This window comes from Akanthomyces muscarius (assembly GCF_028009165.1).
Source record: "Akanthomyces muscarius strain Ve6 chromosome Unknown contig_16, whole genome shotgun sequence".
NCBI classification, from domain to species: Eukaryota; Fungi; Ascomycota; class Sordariomycetes; order Hypocreales; family Cordycipitaceae; genus Akanthomyces; species Akanthomyces muscarius.
The window spans coordinates 420,899-437,258 of NW_026611617.1; the positions used below are offsets into that span (position 1 = coordinate 420,899).

A 16,360-nucleotide genomic window follows, 5' to 3' on the forward strand; every position below is an offset into this window, starting at 1 on the left:
GCGCGACATTCATCATTTTTCATCTTCCAAATCCCAGTTTCGTCACCTCCCGTCTCGCGCTACAACTTCAGCCCCCTCCCTTCCCGCTTTAAGCCAGTTTGGCATCTCTCCGCCCTTCCCATCAGTCACCATGGCCCCGGAAGCCAAAGGTATGCGCTGACCCACAGCTTCATCGCCAGCATCACCAAACAGCCTAACCATCGTCGCAGGCGCAAAAGACTCTACCAAGTCGGCGAAAAAAGACACCAAAGGCGGCACCATCAAATTAAAGAAGGCCCCCCCCAAGCACAACAAGCCCGGCAACTGGCGCGACGGTAGCGTCGTCGAAGGTACGTGCACACCGACAAGATACCTGGTCGCACCACTAACACACTGTAGACGAAAAGAAGAAGAATGTCAGCTCGCCCGCCGCCTCTGCCGCATCCCCCGGCCCCGTTGTCAACCAGCTCGACGACGATGCCCGCGAGGCTTTTGCGACCGGCCGCCCCCTCGAAGATTCGCCCGACCTGCAGCAGTGCAAGCACTGCAAGAAGAGCATCTTGAAAACGGCCACCAAGGCGCATATTGCAGCGTGCCTAAAAGTGAAGAAGGAAAAGGCCCAGCGAAAGAAAGAGGCGAGGGAAGCGCGTGAGCGAGCCAAGGAGGCTGCGCGCGAGGAAGAGGCGCGTAAGGCGGAAGACAAGGATGAGGATGAAAGCGGCGGCGACGAAGACGACGATAAAAAGGGCGGCAAGCGCGCCGGCAAGAAACCCGAAGACAGCAAAGGCAAGAAGCGCAAAGCTGATGGCGAGCCGGAAAAGGCGCCCAAGGCCAAGAAGAAGAAAGATGAGCCCAAAGCCAAAGTGCCCAAGCCGAAAGGTATGACACCCATGTGCTTGACCATACCGCGCACTGCTAACATTTGTAGGACCCGTCGACGTCGAGCGCCAATGTGGTGTCATTCTGCCCAACGGCCAGCCATGCGCGCGTTCACTTACATGCAAGAGCCACAGCATGGGCGCCAAGCGGGCTGTCGCAGGCCGTTCTCTACCATATGACATGCTCCTTGCGGCATATCAAAAGAAAAATCAAGCCAAGCAGCAGAGTACGTCACTTCACGCAATACATAATTTGAAAGCTGCCGCTAACCCACTGCAGAGGCTGCTCTGGATGCCAACGCCCCGGTGCCGGACGAGGACGAAGAGAACCAAGGCCCCGTCGACTCGGACGAGGAAACTGGCGCCGTCATGGCCGCCCTCAGCGCCTGGAAGCCCAAGCCACTCGTGCCCCAGCCCGTCTTTGCCCCGATCAAGCGCCAGTACCAGCTCGCGCGTCTCCACGAGCAGCTCCAGATGGCCACCAACGGCGGCCGCACCAACATATTTCAGGTCATTGGCTACGGCGTGCAGAGGCTGCCCGAGGGCCATCCGGGCATGGAAGACGGCGATGCCGAAGGCGAGGATGCGGGCGTGCTGAGCTTTCCGACGTCGGCACGGTCAGCGTCGTTTGCAATTCCGGCGACGCCTTCAAGACCGGCATCTGCGGCGGCGAGGGGCTAATGTTGCAGAGCTATGGGACGCATATACGGAGTTTGCATTGCTTGGGGCGTTTTGGCTTAGAGGGCACTTGCGGTTTGGCTGCAGGATCATGGTTTGAATTTCTTTTTTTGCTTTATTTTATACCCCGATTCTTTTTTTGATACGAAACGACGGCGGGGAGCATCTTTTAGTATGAGCATTGGATACGTACAGCGTATAATATCAGCGCAAATAGATTGATTACTGCATGAAGCGGCGCCGAATGAAAACGCATATCACAAAGTACCAGTGACTGGTTCAAAAATAATTTCCAACGATGCTCTACGAGAACTAGCAATTCATCTTTGGCTTGAACATTTGGCGACAGCACTTGTAGCAAGGACTGTGGAGCTGCAATGTACCGACCGCCAACCACCCCAGATCGGCGTCAAGGGCCGGATGACGTCGTCGAACGGGCTCGGCAGTGGCACATGCTAATGCCGCGGTGCAACGGTGCGAGCTTCGGTCGGTCGTACGAGGGCAGGTTTCAATTCTACATTCTCACTTGCCATTGCAATTCTTTGACCACCACATCTCCATCGATCGCCTCTTCTCTTTTTTTGAGCGTCTCTGATCCGCTCTACAACCACATTGACACAGCCCACTCCCCGGCTGCCAGCTACAGTAGCCGACGCCGCCCGATCGACTACATCTCGACCAGACCTGCTTTTCCTGCCCATCTCTCCCGAAAACCAGAGCACCGCCATGGCTTCCTCGCAAGCCCTCGAGGCGCTCGGCCACGCCATCTCCGGCTCCTTTGGCACCGCCACGTCGACGGCCGTCCTCGCGCCGCTCGACCTCGTCACGACGCGCCTCAAGGTGCAGCGGCAGCTCGAGGACCAGGCGCAGTACGCGGGCGTGCTCGATGCCTTCCGCAGCATCGTGCGCGACGAGGGCGCCGCCACCTTTTACAGCGGCCTGGGCGCCGACGTCGCCAAGTCCATCATCGACAGCTTCCTCTTCTTTGGCTTCTACAACTTCCTGCGGCAGCGCAGCGGCAAGGCGCCCGGCGTGCTGCAGGAGGTGGCGTTTGGGATGCTCGCGGGCGCGGCGTCCAAGGCCTGCACGGCGCCGCTGTCCAACGTCGTCGCGCGGCGCCAGATGACGCCCGCCGAGGAGGAGACGCGGTCCGTGGCGCAGACGCTGCGCGACATGCGCAGCGAGGGAGGCGTCGGGGCGCTCTGGGCCGGCTACTCGGCGACGCTGGTGCTGACGCTGAACCCGAGCATCACGATGCTGCTCAACAGGCGGCTCGCGGAGCGCGTGATCCCGATGCTCGAGGAGGAGATGGACGTGCCGGTCGCGTGGGTCGCGTTCCTGCTCGCCGCGCTGAGCAAGTCGGCCGCCACGGCGCTGACGTATCCCTTCCAGACGGCCAAGACGATGCTGCAGATGCCGAATGCGGGCTCGGACGAGGAGGATGGCGAGGGTGAGGAGGAGGAGAAGAGGAAGCGGAGGGCGAAGCGGAGGACGCTGTGGAAGAGGCTGGCGGCCGCGCTCGACAGGACGATATTCGGCATGATACTGAGGCTGATCAGGACCGAGGGGCTCAGGGCGCTGTACGATGGCATGGAGGGCGAGCTGCTCAAGGGCTTCTTTAGTCACGGGCTGACGATGCTGGCCAAGGGCTTCTTCCATCGGCTCGTCATTCGCGTGTGGCTCATGTCGCATGCGCGTCGTCCGCTCAAGACGTCGGGTTAAATGACAGCAGCAGCTCAGCAATGGTGTGCCACTTTTCATGTCCCATGTATGTGTGTATATAAGTGTGTAGTATTTACAAGCAAGAGAGTGTTTTTGATCTTTTGAGCTAGAATTGGATCGGGTTAAAAGACACGTCCAGCAATTGTGTGTCCATTCTTTGCCCATGTATGTGTATATATATACAAGTGTGTAGTATTTACAAAGCAGGAGAGTGTTTTATTTTTATTTTTACATCTCTCCGCTAGCATTGGAAAGCTACATTCGTGCGCTCCACGGTGTTGCCGCCGCGCGCCGAAAACCCCGTGCCTTCGGATTTCAACGCAATCATGCCCGTCGGCAGGTTCGGCGCGCGGCCCACGTCGGCCAGCGGCGTGTCGCAGACAAAGCACGTCGCGGCGGGGGCATCGTCCTGTCGGTCTTTGGCAGTGGTGGTTCTTGTCGCCGGCGCCACGAACTGCTTGATGCAGCTCAGGCACAGCACGTGCCCGCACGCGACGGCCATGGCCGGGCTGGACGCGTTGGTCAGCGTCTTGCGGCACGACGGGCAGATGCGCGTGTCCGGGGTGGAGGAGGACGACGAGGTGTCGGCTTGTTGCACGTCAAAGTGGATCGTGATGAGGCTCGGCAGGGTGAGCTCGTGAGGGCTGTCGCTGGCGGACGCGGGGCACACGGCGACGGGCTTGGGCTTCTTGGAGGCTTCGAGAAGTTTGGCGTCTTTGGTGGCGTCGGGCGTGAGGGAGGGTGTCCAGAAGGACGGCAACGAGGATTTGCTGGCCTGGATTCCGTGTGTTAGTCTTGCTCGCGGGTGTGTGTAGGTATAGCGTAGTTTTGCACCTTTTCGTCCTCAATCGCCCTTCTCGCTCTCGTTCTGTCCTGTTGCGCTATCCGTTGCAGCTCGTCTGCGTCGAGCTCGAATTTTCGCTTCTTGTCTGTAATTTGCAGCGCATCGCTTTTGATCGCCGCGCTCTTCTCATCCGATTTTGCGGCAGCCGCGGCGGTGCCGGTAGCGAAGCCCGCCTGGGTGAGCTCAAAGTCGCGGACGGCGCGGCGCTGGTCCTCGTCGTCGTGGGCGGCGCGCGTCCGGGCCGTCTCGAGCTCCGCCTGCCGACGAGCCTTGTCCGCGCGCTTCATGTCCTTCTTCTGCGCGAGCATGTTGGCGAGCGCGCACTCGCGGCAGAAGACGTCGCCCCGGAGGCACGACACCGGGTCCCGCGCCAGCTCCAGGCACAGGCTGCACGAGCCAAAAGGCAGAAACGAGTCGCGGTGCAGGCGCGCCGACTTGGACGCCCAGTTGGCCTTGGCGAGGCTGCGCTCGTGCGACGTGAAGACAGGGCGCGTCGTATTTCGCTTGCCTAGGAAGGGGGGGGAACAAGGTCAGGTTCTGGCCGATGCCGGCTTGCAGATGGGAAGTGGAAGAGAACTTACTGTGCGACATGATGGCTCTGAGGGTGCCGAATTTTCGGCTAGGTGGGCTGTTGGGGTGATTCTATGCTGAACGGTGCATTTCCTGGTTTTAACGCCGGAGGAATGTGAAATAATGTCGGGTCGAGAAGCGTTGTCGTTGGAGAAGGAAGAAAAAGTCGTTGCTCTACGGCTTGCGCCTGTAACCGTGGGGTCAAGCTAGCTTAGCTTACCCGATCGCGCGTCACAATCTTTAAATTTTGGCCACTTTTTCCCAATCACCCTTCCAAGTGCAATTGCACACCCGCACCAAGGACCACGCCGTTGGCTGCGTCTGAGGAGAGAACCGACATCCCTTCACCATGTCTGGCTCATCCTCGCCGTCACCGCCGCCGCCGCTGCGCCGCGGCCTGGGATGGCGATTGGGCTCGACCGCCGTCATGGCCTCTGTCGGCGCCGTGTGCCGGGGCTTCCTCTACGCCTTCAACACCGTCGAGGTGACGGGCCTGCAGAACCTGCTCGGGGTGCTGGACAGGCGCAAGACGCAAGGGAAAGATCGCGGCCTGATTACCGTGTGCAATCATCTTGCAGTGTGCGTCGCTGGGTTGTGGTCGAGAGAAAACTGGGCGTTGCTGACCTTGGCTGCAGAGTCGACGATCCTCTGATTTGGGGTATTCTTCCTATGCGCTATGCCTTTGACGTCGAGAACCTACGATGGAGTCTTGCCGCGCACGACATCTGCTTCAAAAATAGGTAGGCACCATGGCGCCGAGCTTGGACAGACCACCAGGCTGACCCTTTTCTAGCCTGACATCGGCCTTTTTCAACCTCGGCCAGACCCTCCCCACGCACCGACTATGGCATTCTGAACTCGGCGGCCTGTACCAGCCGACAATGACGCAAGCGCTCGGCCTGCTCTCCGGCCCCTCGTCGATGCCCAAAATCACACACCCGACCTACTCCACCAACGGCACCGACGTGGTGCCCGCGCCGGGCTTCTATACGGCGAACCGCCACGCCTGGGTGCACGTCTTCCCCGAGGCGTGCTGCCACCAGAGCGACGACAGCAGCCTGCGGTACTTCAAATGGGGCGTCTCGCGGCTCATCCTCGAGAGCGACCCGGCCCCCGAGTTCGTGCCCATGTTTGTCGACGGGACCCAGCGCATCATGCCCGAGGACCGCGGCTTCCCGCGCTTCCTGCCCCGCGTGGGCAACCGCATCCGTGTCGCCATCGGGGCCCCCGCGGACGCAGACGTGCTTTTCGGCGCCTACCGCCAGCGCTGGCGTCGGCTGCGGGAGGGGAAGACGGACGAGGAGCTGAGGCACGGGCCCGAGGCGGTGCAGCTGCGCATCGAGCTGGCCAAGGCGGTGCGCGACGAGATTCTCAAGATGCGCGCGACGCTCGGCCTGCCGAGGGAGGAGGACGAGACGGCGGCGCTGGCGGAGACGTGGGACAAGGAGCCGAATAAGCGCAAGTTTAAGAGTCCGGTCGATGGAAGCCTTGTAAATAGACATTAGAAAGGGCTTTGCTCGCAGTTGTAGTTTTACTGTACAATATCATTTGCATAGACGGCTCTGCATTTTGCAGTCCTGTTCTTGGAATGGATCTGCTCAAGCAAAATCACCCTCACTATCCCATTTCCAAAGACGGCAGGTTCGCAACCGCATCAGGCCATGCCAATAAGAAATTCATTATTATAATCCCAGTTTTCCTATCTGAAAAATGCTGCCATAACTCCGTTCCGTTCATTGCCTCGCAAAGCTGCATCCCAGTTGCCGGGTGACAAGGGCCGAGGCTCTAATGACATGCTTGTAATCAACGCAACATCTCCAGCAGTCGCTCTCGCTATGCTATGCTCCGAGCCTATCTCTAGTAACCTTCGTAGCCTTGCAGCGGAACTTGCTGCTGGTAGCCCCCTCTGACCCCGGCCTGTGCAGCCGCTTGCGCCGCCTGCTGCTGCTGGTGCATAACCAGGTCGTTGAACCAAGGGTGCTGCAGGGCGTCATGGGCGCTGATGCGCAGCTCCGGCCGCAGCTGGAGCATGCTCTGGAGCAGATTGATGCCAGCAGGGTCGATGGCGGGCAAGATGTTGCGCAGATCTTGCGTCGCGTACATCTGGAAGGTCGGCTTGTACTCGGGCAGCTGGGTGATGCCGGGCCAGGTTCGCTCGGTCGGGGTGCCCATGATGCGGAAGATGCGAACGATTTGGTCTTCGTTTGTCGTGCCCGGGAACAGCGGACGGCCTGTGTACATTTCGGCCATGATGCAGCCGGCGGACCAAATGTCGATGCTGGTGTTGTAGGTGCGGCTGCCGAGGAGCACGTCCGGCGCACGGTACCAGAGGGTGACGACCTCGTTCGAAAAGGTGTTGACGGGGATGCCAAAGGCACGGGCCAGACCAAAATCTCCAAGCTTCAGAAGCCCCTTGCTGTTGTAGAGAAGATTTTGCGGCTTCAGGTCTCGGTGCAGGACCCGGTTCTGATGGCAAAAGTCGATGCCCTTAAGGAGCTGGTACATGAAGGACTTGATGGTGGCGGGCTTGAGGGCACCACGCTCTCCGTGCGTGTCCATGTAGCGCTTCAGGTCGCCGTCCATATGCTCAAATACGAGCATGAGCTTGTTCTCGGTGTGAATGACATCGTGAAGGGCGACAATGTTTTCGTGCTTGAGTTCCTTCATGAGGGAGATCTCGCGGATCGCTGTCGACGGGGTTCCTTCTTCCGAGTCGAGGTGGATCTCTTTGAGAGCGACGAGCTCGCCTGTCTGCCGGTTTCTCCCCTTGAAGACCTTTGCATGGCGGGTTACGGATCAGCAACTGGGTGACTTCTAGGGTGATGTACGTACCGTCGCATAAGTTCCCTCGCCCAGCTTTTCCAGCTGCTGGAACGAGCTGGGGTGACGTTTGCCGTCCATGATTTTTCAAATGGCGATATGAGAAAGTTTTGGCACGGCGATGAGGTTAAGATGCTGGCAAAAATATAATCGCCCGCCCTGGTGAGAATAAATTAAACACGGCTCCCTGTACACCGGCGCGAAACATCCCACCATCACGCTGGTAGCGCCTGCGCTGGTGGTGCTGATGCTGATTAGTGAGTCAGGGGAGGGGACATGCGCTATACGGGAATATCGCAGTAACCGAGCACGTTTCCTGTTCCTCGTCTGCGTAGCGCTGATTCACGGTACATCCAAGTCCTCCATACTGTAGTGCAAGTGCAAGTACCTCGTCTCCAACTGTCCTCCGCAGTACTGGCGGGCCGGCTGGCGCCACAACGCTCCGCCATCTCGCGACTATGGCGGGGTCACGCTATCAATCTCCATGTATGGTCGCGTTATCTTGTCAACCTGTCCCTCGTATCTTCCATCCTTCAACTACGACATGTCTCCTCATCCGCTGTAATTTCCCATCTGTGCCTCTTTCCTGTGCCTCTTTCCGCATATACCGATGTCTCTCTGCCTGTACCTCCGATAAGCCAAAATGCGATCGATGCCCAGCTCGCGGGAGTGTCCTGGTACCCGTACTGATTACACCGACTCCGCCGTGTCCAGTCAGACCCTCGAGACGAGTAGCTGCTTCCTGGTCACCGAATCCGAAATGGACCTTGAATTGGAGACGGGCAGTATAATGCCCCGTGGGCGATCGGCCATGAAAAGTGAACCTGCTGCGCAAAGAGATGTCACACCGTCGCCTGTGCCATCATCGCCAGTGGTCGACTCGGCAAGAGATACAGTGGCCGAATGCTCGGTTCCAAATACGCCACCCATGTTTGGACTGTCGCGGCCGGAGTCATCATTGTCTTTTATATCATCACCCCGAGATCTCTCCAGCTCCTCGTCCGCCATCGACCGCGACGGCTCCATCGAAAACGCCATCATTACACAACAGCACATAGAAGCGTACCGAGACTTGCCTCCGAGCAGTGCAGGGAGTCCTGTACCACAGTTTATAATGCCAAACTTGCATATTCCGCGTCGTCGTCCCTTTACCGATGTTGGGCGGTCGCTGGGCAAGTTGCGACTGCTTGTCTTGGGATCTCCAGGTTGGTTTAAATCCTGCGCCTGTCGGCCAATTACTTACTGACATGTCACCCAGGCACTGGCAAAACTTCTATAATTCGCTCAATATCCCAATGCTGTGAGCATATCGTGCATATCGACGCCGTGAATACACACTTCAACGGCCCGGTACTGGAAATTCATGCCAGCACGCGCCCGTACCAATGGTGGCGAACAGAGAACTCACCTGAGACGCTTAAACGGCGGAGGTCCTCCACTTCAGTTGAAGAGATTCTGGATAGAAACCTTTGCTTTTTGGATTTTACACCACAAGGCCCCTCGAGTACACATCATGCTGTCGATTTTTTGGAGTCGACCTTGAGTCCGTTATTGGAAAAGCGCATGGCCGATGCCGACTTGGTTTCGCTGCTGAGCAACGGCAATGAGCCGATAGTGGATGCAGTGTTATACATGCTCCCATCAACTGGTACTGTCACGGAAGTCAAGATGAAGTATATTGCTAACACACCATAGGCCTCACGGAAGCGGACGCACACGCCTTGTCTCGCCTCCAGGGTGTTACAAATATCATCCCGCTGCTTGCTCGCTCTGACGAGCTTGACGAGTCAGCCATCGAAGATTGCAAGCAGGATTTGCGAAACGAAATAGACGGCAGAGGCATTGATGTTTTCTCCTTTGCTCCCTTGGATGAAAGCGATGAGCGCACTGGCATCTTTGCCGTATCCAATGCCACTCAAACAGACTGTGATGTGATGGATGCAAGTATCCTCATGAGCTCTGCATACATTGAACCGTTGCAGTCAACCGATCTTGGAGCCCTTGTTGAGAGCATCTTTTCCCTGGAGGGTGCCTCGCGGCTCAGGCACTCCGCAGCCGTCAAGGCTGTCAAGTGGGCGCATGAGCTGCATCGACACAACCCTTCCAACTGGGCTCTGACACGACGCCCTTTCAACTCTGGCGGCTCAACCGTCACAATAGACCCCTTCTTCCAAATGAGAGACTGGCGCCGGCTGGAGGTTTCCAGCTGGGCGCAGAGTCTACGGCAGAGCTTGGACTCTGAGCGCATCATGAGCGCCACGGCCTCCAACCAGCTCATCGCGCGAGCTACGGGGACCGTGACGTGCCGCCGTGGCCGCCGTGGGAGCAGCCGCAAACGACGCTATGCGCACCACACCTACGACCAAGATCCTCTGGGATTGGTCAGACTTGTCGCGCAGGTCAAGAACACTGGTGCATTTGCTGTTGAGCTTATTGGTGGCATCGGTGTTGTTGGGTATCTTGCACTCTGCCTAATGAAGCCTGATTTCGCGGACCGAAATATTCGACTCTTTTCGCCATCATTCTTCGCAGTTTAGAGTCTTGTTACAGCCGCGAATCGACCTCGCTCACATCTTGTCCCTATGTACATTTACTTTGGCTGGTTCAGCTCACGATTGATATATACCCCTCACAGACTCTCGTTATTTACTATGTATAGTATAAAACATGTCCACATCTCGTTCTTTTTGTTCCACGTGTGCCACATTGTCCCGTTGAGTGATGGAATGTCCGTCTTCTTGCATTAAAGGCTATTAAAGGGGATGGGTCGCTGTAATTTTGTGTGGCATTCTCGTACAGGTTTCATGGTTTAGCTTCCTCCTCAGCCACCGTGATGCCCACGGCCTGCGCGGCGGCTTCAAGGTCCGGCAGGTCATTGGCCGCCTTGGCAATGTGCGCATAGCGCACCACGCCACCTTCGTCAACGGCAAAGGCGCCGCCAATCTGCCAGCGGGTGCCACTCTCCGTGGGCCGGTTCCAGACGCCCTCGTCGGCACCCAGACGGTACACGGAGTAGAGCACCGAGGGCCCGGACATGTGCCACACGCTGCTCAGCCCGAGTCCCCATTGTGCGTACAGGTCTCGCGACTCGTCAACGACCACGTCGGTCGACCAGGCACCACCGACTTGCGGGATCCATTTCTCCGTCGTCTCGGCGGACGAGTGCGACACGGCGATGCAGTGGAGGTCAGGCTGCTTGTGGGAAAGCGCAGACAGCTTCTTGAAGACTTTTTCGGCGACTATAAGTAGCAATTACGTGTAAGTAAGTTTTAAGAACTGTTTTATTCCGCTCGGGCTTTCTTTTTTCGTGTGATATTTGAGAGCGGACTTACAAGGGCAGCCGCAGTGGCGGAGGAAGACAACAACAGTGGGCTTGCCGTCGGGCAGAGGGATCTTGTCTGAGCTTGGTGCAGCGGCGCCAACCTTGGGCACCTCTGCGACTTCCTTCTTCTCGGGCGACTTGAGCGACTCAAATTCGGCCCATAAACCGCTCTGGCGCTGTGGTGCGTTGGCGCCGTTGCCGGCACCGGCGTTTTCGGTTGAATCAGCCATTTTGTGATTTCATGAGAAGAAGAAATTGTGGTTAAAATGAGATGGATTGACAGGATTAAAATGCTCTGCTCATTTGTCACAAGGACTTGGCCCGATTGATCGCTCACGGTGATGTCGTCGATTGCCTCGAGCAAGACAGCTTTGAGTATGACGCCAAACTTAGTCAGCAGATGCCTGTACGAGCTTCTTGGTGGGCGGAGATACCCTGCAGCCCTGCAATGCACATGCATGTTTTATAGGAGCTGGTTCTCAAGTAAATATTTACGAGTTGGCATTCTGGTCGCCCGGCGCTCTGCCGTTCATTTCCGATCACTCGTTATTAGTCTTGGGTCTCGACCAACTCGGAATTTTCACGCCAGTGCTGCCTACGTTGCCGCGGAACGTTGCCCCTCCATTGCCCCTCCACCATGAGAGAAATCGTCACTTTGCAGCTCGGACACCTGAGCAACTACGTTGCCACGCATTTCTGGAACACACAAGAGTCATATTTCACATATTCAGATGCAGAAAAGCCGCTTGTTGACCATGATGTCCACTGGCGTACCGGTGTTGGCGCGGATGGGTCGGACACCTTTCTACCACGAACCGTCGTGTATGACCTCAAAGGTGGATTTGGCTCCCTAAGAAAAATCAATGCTCTGTACGACGTTGATCCGGATGCAGACGCAATGGCGAGTGCCCTCTGGTAAGGCGACTTCTAGTAGGAAAATGTCCTGAATTACGAGCTAACAGAGCAGGGCCGGCAAATCAACTGTGCACAAGCAAGAACCTATGCAACAGAGTGCCTACCTCCAGAGCCTTGATGCGGGAAGCAAGCCGGATAAGCTGTCAAAATCCAACGTTCGCTACTGGTCAGACTTTTCGCGGGCGTATTACCACCCCAAGTCGCTCAACCAACTATACGACTATGAGCTTCACTCGTCGATCCAGCCGTTTGAGCGCTTTGACATGGGCAAAGAGCTTTTCCATACCCTGGACAAGGAACAAGACATTGTTGACCGGGATTGGCGTCCATTCGTGGAAGAGTGTGACCATATGCAGGGCATCCAGGTCCTTGCCACCATTGACGACGCCTGGGGCGGATTCGCGTCGTCTTACCTTGAAACGCTGCGCGACGAGTACCCCAAGCAGTGCATCTGGGTCTGGGGCCTCCAGAGCCCGCTGCTCGATATCACCCGCGAGAAGCGCCGGCTACGCCTCACCAATGCCGCGCACAGCATTAGTGAGATTTGCCAACAGGCGACGACGTTTATACCAATGTCGCTCCCCGAGCACCACTTCCCGCGCTCGGTTAGAGTCGACTGCGGCTCGCCGTGGCACACATCGGCGCTGCTCTCCGCCGCAATGGAGAGCACTACGCTGCCGTCGCGGCTCCTTCCCCAGTCGGGTCGCGGCTCGCAGCGGGTGTCTCTGGATGATATCTCGCAAATCGTCAATACGAACGGCACGCAAACCCTTGCCGGGCTGCGAATGGGACTGGGAGCCAAAGATGCTGGGTCAGAAGAGGCCGAAAACTTTGACATTGATCTCTTTGGAATCGGACGCATGGACAAGGATGGCCTGGACCGCCAGAAACGCATATTCGGCAAGTCGATATCGTCGCGCGGCGAGGTAGATGCGAACGATGACGCGGATGAGGATGATCAAAAGGAATCCAGGCGCCGCATCGGTGACCCTGTGGTGAAGAAGTGAGAAACGTCATGTGCTATCTGTGAGAAAGGCAAAAGCTAACGTGGGACAAATAGGTTCAGTACCCCCCTCAAGTTCCCCATGCTGGACAGCTACCCCGACATCTTCCCCGACGAGGCCGACCAAGAGAGTGTCCGCCTTCAGACGGCGCTGTTCACCGACCAGAGCATCTCGACGCGGATGAAAGCGCTGAAGACGCAGGTAACATGGGCCGTCGGCGTCGAGGAGAGGGAGCTACTGTCCAACTCTCTAGCTGAGATTGGCGACGAGTATCATGACGATTGGTCGAGTGGGAGCGACGACGGCGAGGATGATTAGAGATGACTGGGAGCAACCCCGGGAGTGGGACATGTTCACGCATGACAAAGGGCGAAAAGGATGTATTAAAATCAAATACGCTGCATTTCATTGAGTAGATGTCTAAAGACTATCTATCTAGTAAAAACTCCAACCTAGGCCACTTGGCTTTGAATAATAAATATAATATGGCCTTCTGGTGTCTCTGTGGGACAAATTTCTGTAGACTTGCTACACATGGCCGGGGTGTGATTTTGATACATGTTTTTGGTTTATCAGTTGTGATAGTTTTCGTTCTCCACCGACGCTGCTAGTTTGGTATCCTGTCCAAACTCCTAGAGCAGTCGGGGAAGATTTTGGAGCAAATTGGGACTGGGGAGGCTACCATTGTTCGGCTCTGTAAATTCTGCGCCATCGTGGCTACGTCATCCACCATCCTCTCTTGCGCTTTCGCCGCTCGCTACGGCCTTATATAAGAACTTCTTATTAAAGTCAGCCAGAAATTGAAGTTGTAAAGGGTTCCGCACGGGTTAATGCTTGGAAAAGGTACCCTCAACAGGGCACGGAAAGTGGAAAAGTACATCTACTCATGGGAGCAGGGGGTCGTCTGAGGGTGCTAGTCGTAACGGCTCGTGCTACAGTTAACCAGCGGCCGCAACGGAGGCCTGCTGTCGCTTCGCAGGTGGTTGGTTGTCCTATAGACATGTTAGTGTTCTGTTCAGGATATGGGGATGTACTTCGAGCGCTTTATCCATAGCGTAGAAGATTGCAAGTAGCGGCATTACCTCGGCGGCGCCGCGTTTCTTCCCGTTTGCGCCCTTGGAGGACTTCTTCTGGGGCTTCTTTTCATCCGCCTCAAAGACATCGCTCGGAAGGTTGAAGCTTTGCTTGTTAGTAAATGATTGAGTGGACAAGAAAAGTAATACGTACTTGCGAACATGCTGGACTCCAATTGACACCAACGGCTTCAGTTCGTCTTGGTACCTCTGCCATGTAGTACATAATACCTTAAATTCGTCGACTTGGTATGACAGGTCAAGAGCTTTGGCGCCTGGATTTCATTGTTAGATAAGTTCTCCAACGGCATTGATACCTGGCATACCTTCTTCTAGCTCAAGGCCAATGTAATGAGTCGTGGTGTAGACCTCGGACGGCATCTGTTTCTCCGCTTCGCCCTCCGCAAGCTGAGTTGACTCGCCATTGATTTCGCTAGACCTCGGATCCAGCTTAACGTCATCAGCGACCACATAATCGAGGGCGCCTTCTTGCACTTGCCCGATTTCCTTTTCATCCTTGCAGATGTGTCTCCTCGAGTAACCCTTGACAAAAGGGTGCGCAAGAGCAATGTGTGGATGCTGCTCAAGCTTCTGAACGAGCATGCGGACCTTGGACTCGATATACCCTGACCAGGTTTTGTGCGCCTCCTTTGCTTTGCTGGCCGAGACTACCGAGATGTAGTACTTGTAATCCGTAGTGAAGAAGGTGTGTTTGACGAACAAGTCGCTCCAAGGTTGCTTTCCTACCATCACCTGCTCTGTGATCTCGAGTCCCCGCTGGAGCTCTCGCTTGATAATCGTCATCGAAGATCGAGTGATGTTGAAGGTGGCGCACATGGACGGGTAAGCCGGGGTGATGATGGGCATCAAGTGAAAGGAATCACCCTTGTATACCTTGGGGTTCCATACTCTGACTGGAAGAGGGCCATTCTCGATGGGCTTGAGTAGGACTGGCTGGGGCCATCGCCACTGGCTCATGACCAAGAAAAACTTGTTGACGATGACGGACGTGGCCGCCTTGGGGTAAAGCTGACACACTCTGGCAACGAGCATAGCCCACGCAACACCACCTGGGAAACCCATGATATTTCCGTATACTGCTCGACGCTGTGCCCAAAGCTTGACAGCTCTAAGGGCTAGCCTGAATGTGCTTTGCTCTGGAACCAGAGAGAGAATTTCGTCCGTAACTCGGGTGCCGTTGAGAGAACGAAGCTCCGCTTCATCGAGACCGCGCAAAAGGCCAGAGTCTTTGAGATCCTGGAAATCGGGAGCAAGCTGCTTCTGAATGATGCGAGAAAAGATCAAATCAATGCTGATGCCAGAGTACTCAAACTTGATGATGGGCACGAATGCATCAGTGACGGCCGAGAGATCGGTAATGGAGTCTTTCGGCGCCATCTCGGCCAGGAGATCCGGAAAATATTTGAAATAATCTTCTCGCGTGACGTATTTCGGAGCAACAATCAGGGTATCAATATCGGAGCCAGGACCGAAGACGCCGAGGCGGAAACTACCGTAGGTAAAGACCTTGCCTCGCGCATTTTTGATGAGAATGTCGTTTTTTGGTTCCTTTTCGCGGGCGACTTTCTTGACGAATTCGTCTGTAATTTTCTGGATCGACTCGAGAACGGTATGTCTGTTAGAAATCAAAGAAAGTGGTTAGAAAGAAGCTGGATCAAACGCGCTGCGAAGAGTGTTGTTGGGTTGCTGACCTCTTTTGCGTATCGGAAGGCGACTCAAACGTTTTTTGACGACGAAGTTCCTCGATCAACGATTCGCTAACCCGCTTCTCATTCTCTGTTGGCAGCGACACCGAAATCGGCGGGGTGACGCCGTAAACCTGCTCGCCGCTCATTGTTGCCTAAGCCGATGTTTGGCAACACCCACGACGGACCCGGGGGTCTCGAGACAGACGGCAAAGCCGCGACGGACAAAGTTATCCTGCCAATGGCAGCCTCCCTGCAACTATCCAACGAGACAGGCTTCAGGCTTGCCGGGCTGGCTTCGAGAGATGGCGAGGCGAGGGTGCGGTCTGAGATGGGGAAAGACAAAGATGTGCTGGTTTGCTTGCATGTCGAAGACACTAATTAGTGGCTGTTGCGCGCCAGTCGTTTGGCTGCAAGCTGGTCCGGTCTGGCTCCGCAGCAAAGCGTGGACCAGAGGAGCGGGAATACTATTTTTCCTGCCCTGCCAGCAAGGGGTGCTTTGGTGAGTACAAAGGGAGACAGGGTGGGATACATGAAGAGTGGGAAAAGATACAAGCCGAGAGGTGTCTATCTTGCACTGTGCATAGGTTACTTTACGATGATCTTATGTAGCTAGCAGAGACGTTTGAGTACCCGTGCTTTTACACCAATATTTTTTTCGCCCTGGCACTCTAAAGTAAACGCGAACGCGGTTCCCTGTCAAGCAATCATTAAGCCAGAGAGTCTCAACTGCCACCTTCATTATTTCTACCAGCGCCGCACACTCGCGCATAAGCTAGATAGTTGCGTATCGCTACGCATCGCAATCTCTTCATCTCCTGAGCCGAGCCAAGTTTATTATATTTTAAT

At 56.0% G+C, this 16,360-nt stretch overlaps 9 protein-coding genes across 9 annotated transcripts; 5 read left to right on the forward strand and 4 right to left on the reverse strand.

Moving 5' to 3' along the window:
• Positions 1-130: 130 nt before the first annotated feature.
• Positions 131-1,538, forward strand: LMH87_008158 (uncharacterized protein; the record flags this gene model as incomplete). The annotated part of the gene is made up of 5 exons (XM_056195151.1): positions 131-149; positions 210-329; positions 379-858; positions 908-1,084; positions 1,138-1,538. 5 exons carry the CDS (start codon positions 131-133, stop codon positions 1,536-1,538), a joined length of 1,197 nt encoding a protein of 398 aa, XP_056057249.1.
• Positions 1,539-2,261: 723 nt separating this feature from the next.
• Positions 2,262-3,257, forward strand: LMH87_008159 (uncharacterized protein; the record flags this gene model as incomplete). Its single annotated transcript, XM_056195163.1, has 1 exon — positions 2,262-3,257. One exon carries the CDS (start codon positions 2,262-2,264, stop codon positions 3,255-3,257), a length of 996 nt encoding a protein of 331 aa, XP_056057250.1.
• Positions 3,258-3,498: 241 nt separating this feature from the next.
• LMH87_008160 (uncharacterized protein) lies at positions 3,499-4,692 on the reverse strand (the record flags this gene model as incomplete). Its single annotated transcript, XM_056195174.1, has 3 exons — positions 3,499-4,032; positions 4,092-4,609; positions 4,683-4,692. 3 exons carry the CDS (start codon positions 4,690-4,692, stop codon positions 3,499-3,501), a joined length of 1,062 nt encoding a protein of 353 aa, XP_056057251.1.
• Positions 4,693-5,020: 328 nt separating this feature from the next.
• LMH87_008161 (uncharacterized protein) lies at positions 5,021-6,176 on the forward strand (the record flags this gene model as incomplete). The annotated part of the gene is made up of 3 exons (XM_056195185.1): positions 5,021-5,250; positions 5,307-5,411; positions 5,465-6,176. The coding sequence occupies 3 exons, from the start codon at positions 5,021-5,023 to the stop codon at positions 6,174-6,176; spliced, it is 1,047 nt and encodes a 348-aa protein (XP_056057252.1).
• Positions 6,177-6,528: 352 nt separating this feature from the next.
• Positions 6,529-7,572, reverse strand: LMH87_008162 (uncharacterized protein; the record flags this gene model as incomplete). The annotated part of the gene is made up of 2 exons (XM_056195199.1): positions 6,529-7,446; positions 7,504-7,572. The coding sequence occupies 2 exons, from the start codon at positions 7,570-7,572 to the stop codon at positions 6,529-6,531; spliced, it is 987 nt and encodes a 328-aa protein (XP_056057253.1).
• A 562-nt stretch (positions 7,573-8,134) lies between these two features.
• LMH87_008163 (uncharacterized protein) lies at positions 8,135-10,028 on the forward strand (the record flags this gene model as incomplete). Its single annotated transcript, XM_056195210.1, has 3 exons — positions 8,135-8,696; positions 8,750-9,139; positions 9,187-10,028. 3 exons carry the CDS (start codon positions 8,135-8,137, stop codon positions 10,026-10,028), a joined length of 1,794 nt encoding a protein of 597 aa, XP_056057254.1.
• A 265-nt stretch (positions 10,029-10,293) lies between these two features.
• Positions 10,294-11,043, reverse strand: LMH87_008164 (uncharacterized protein; the record flags this gene model as incomplete). The annotated part of the gene is made up of 2 exons (XM_056195222.1): positions 10,294-10,730; positions 10,824-11,043. The coding sequence occupies 2 exons, from the start codon at positions 11,041-11,043 to the stop codon at positions 10,294-10,296; spliced, it is 657 nt and encodes a 218-aa protein (XP_056057255.1).
• A 407-nt stretch (positions 11,044-11,450) lies between these two features.
• LMH87_008165 (uncharacterized protein) lies at positions 11,451-13,050 on the forward strand (the record flags this gene model as incomplete). Its single annotated transcript, XM_056195233.1, has 3 exons — positions 11,451-11,728; positions 11,781-12,731; positions 12,789-13,050. The coding sequence occupies 3 exons, from the start codon at positions 11,451-11,453 to the stop codon at positions 13,048-13,050; spliced, it is 1,491 nt and encodes a 496-aa protein (XP_056057256.1).
• A 620-nt stretch (positions 13,051-13,670) lies between these two features.
• LMH87_008166 (uncharacterized protein) lies at positions 13,671-15,660 on the reverse strand (the record flags this gene model as incomplete). The annotated part of the gene is made up of 5 exons (XM_056195244.1): positions 13,671-13,724; positions 13,815-13,911; positions 13,960-14,080; positions 14,132-15,441; positions 15,518-15,660. The coding sequence occupies 5 exons, from the start codon at positions 15,658-15,660 to the stop codon at positions 13,671-13,673; spliced, it is 1,725 nt and encodes a 574-aa protein (XP_056057257.1).
• Positions 15,661-16,360: the final 700 nt, after the last annotated feature.